At 61.5% G+C, this 849-nt stretch overlaps 1 protein-coding gene across 1 annotated transcript in view; it reads left to right on the forward strand.

Moving 5' to 3' along the window:
- Positions 1-73: 73 nt before the first annotated feature.
- Positions 74-849, forward strand: part of EMH_0070010 (CCR4-NOT transcription complex subunit, putative) — a gene marked incomplete at both ends in the record, with an annotated part of 1330 nt that continues 554 nt past the window's right edge. Inside the window, one exon of the mRNA XM_013498927.1 lies at positions 74-623. Coding sequence (XP_013354381.1) covers positions 74-623 — 550 coding nt within the window. The remainder of the gene's footprint in view (positions 624-849) is intronic.

Raw genomic sequence — 849 nt, forward strand, 5'->3', positions numbered from 1 at the left:
TTCTATTGATTTAGGGTCTATACACCTGAATGATATGAAACAAGAAAACAACAACAACCCAAATGGAGATATTATGTTGGGGGGGGGCCCCGCTATAGGGAGGTATTTGAGCGCTGGGCCAGGGGGCCGGCTAGCAGCACATCAGCAGCAGCAGCAGCAGCAGCAGCAGCAGGGTCCTTGGGGTTCTATTGCTCGTGTAGGCAGTGGAGTTGTAAGCATGCGACAGCAGCAGCAGCAGCAGCAGCAGCAGCAGCATTCACAAGCTTTATTAGGTATACCTGCAGCAGCAGCAGATACAGCAGCAGATCGCCTAAGGCCTGGTGGTGGGGCTGGTGGGGGGGCCCCTGCTGGGGGGGGCCCCGGGGGGGCCCCCCATACCAGCATGATCACAGGCACCGGGGGGGGGGCCCCCAGAGGGTACGGCTCCGAGCTCCACCGCACCGGCAGCGCCCCCCCAGCCCCCCTGCTGTGCAGCAGCAGCGACAGCAGGGGCTGGGCTGCTGGGGGAAGCATAGGTGTGGGGGGGAGGCATGCAGGCGGGGAGCAGCAGCAACGTGTTGCTGCTGCTGTTGCAGGAGGGGGGCCCCCTGCTGCTGCAGGGGGGGGCCCCTTCGTTTTCGAGGGTACTGGAGGGGCTGCTGGGGGGGGCCCCAGGAGACCGTGATAAGCGATATAAGAAACTATCTGTGTTTGCTGCAGCAGCAAGAACAGCAGCAGCTGATGCGGCTGCTGGGCTTTCGCTGCTGCAGTGAACTTTTATAAGGGAGAGACGTTTGCTGTGTGGTTTATAGAGGGGCAAGAGGGAGACAGGCAGGCTGTCACAGTTGCTGCTGCTGCTGCTGCTGCTGC

Source organism: Eimeria mitis, genomic scaffold (assembly GCF_000499745.2).
Source record: "Eimeria mitis Houghton genomic scaffold, Emh_scaff3834, whole genome shotgun sequence".
Lineage (NCBI taxonomy): Eukaryota > Apicomplexa > Conoidasida > Eucoccidiorida > Eimeriidae > Eimeria > Eimeria mitis.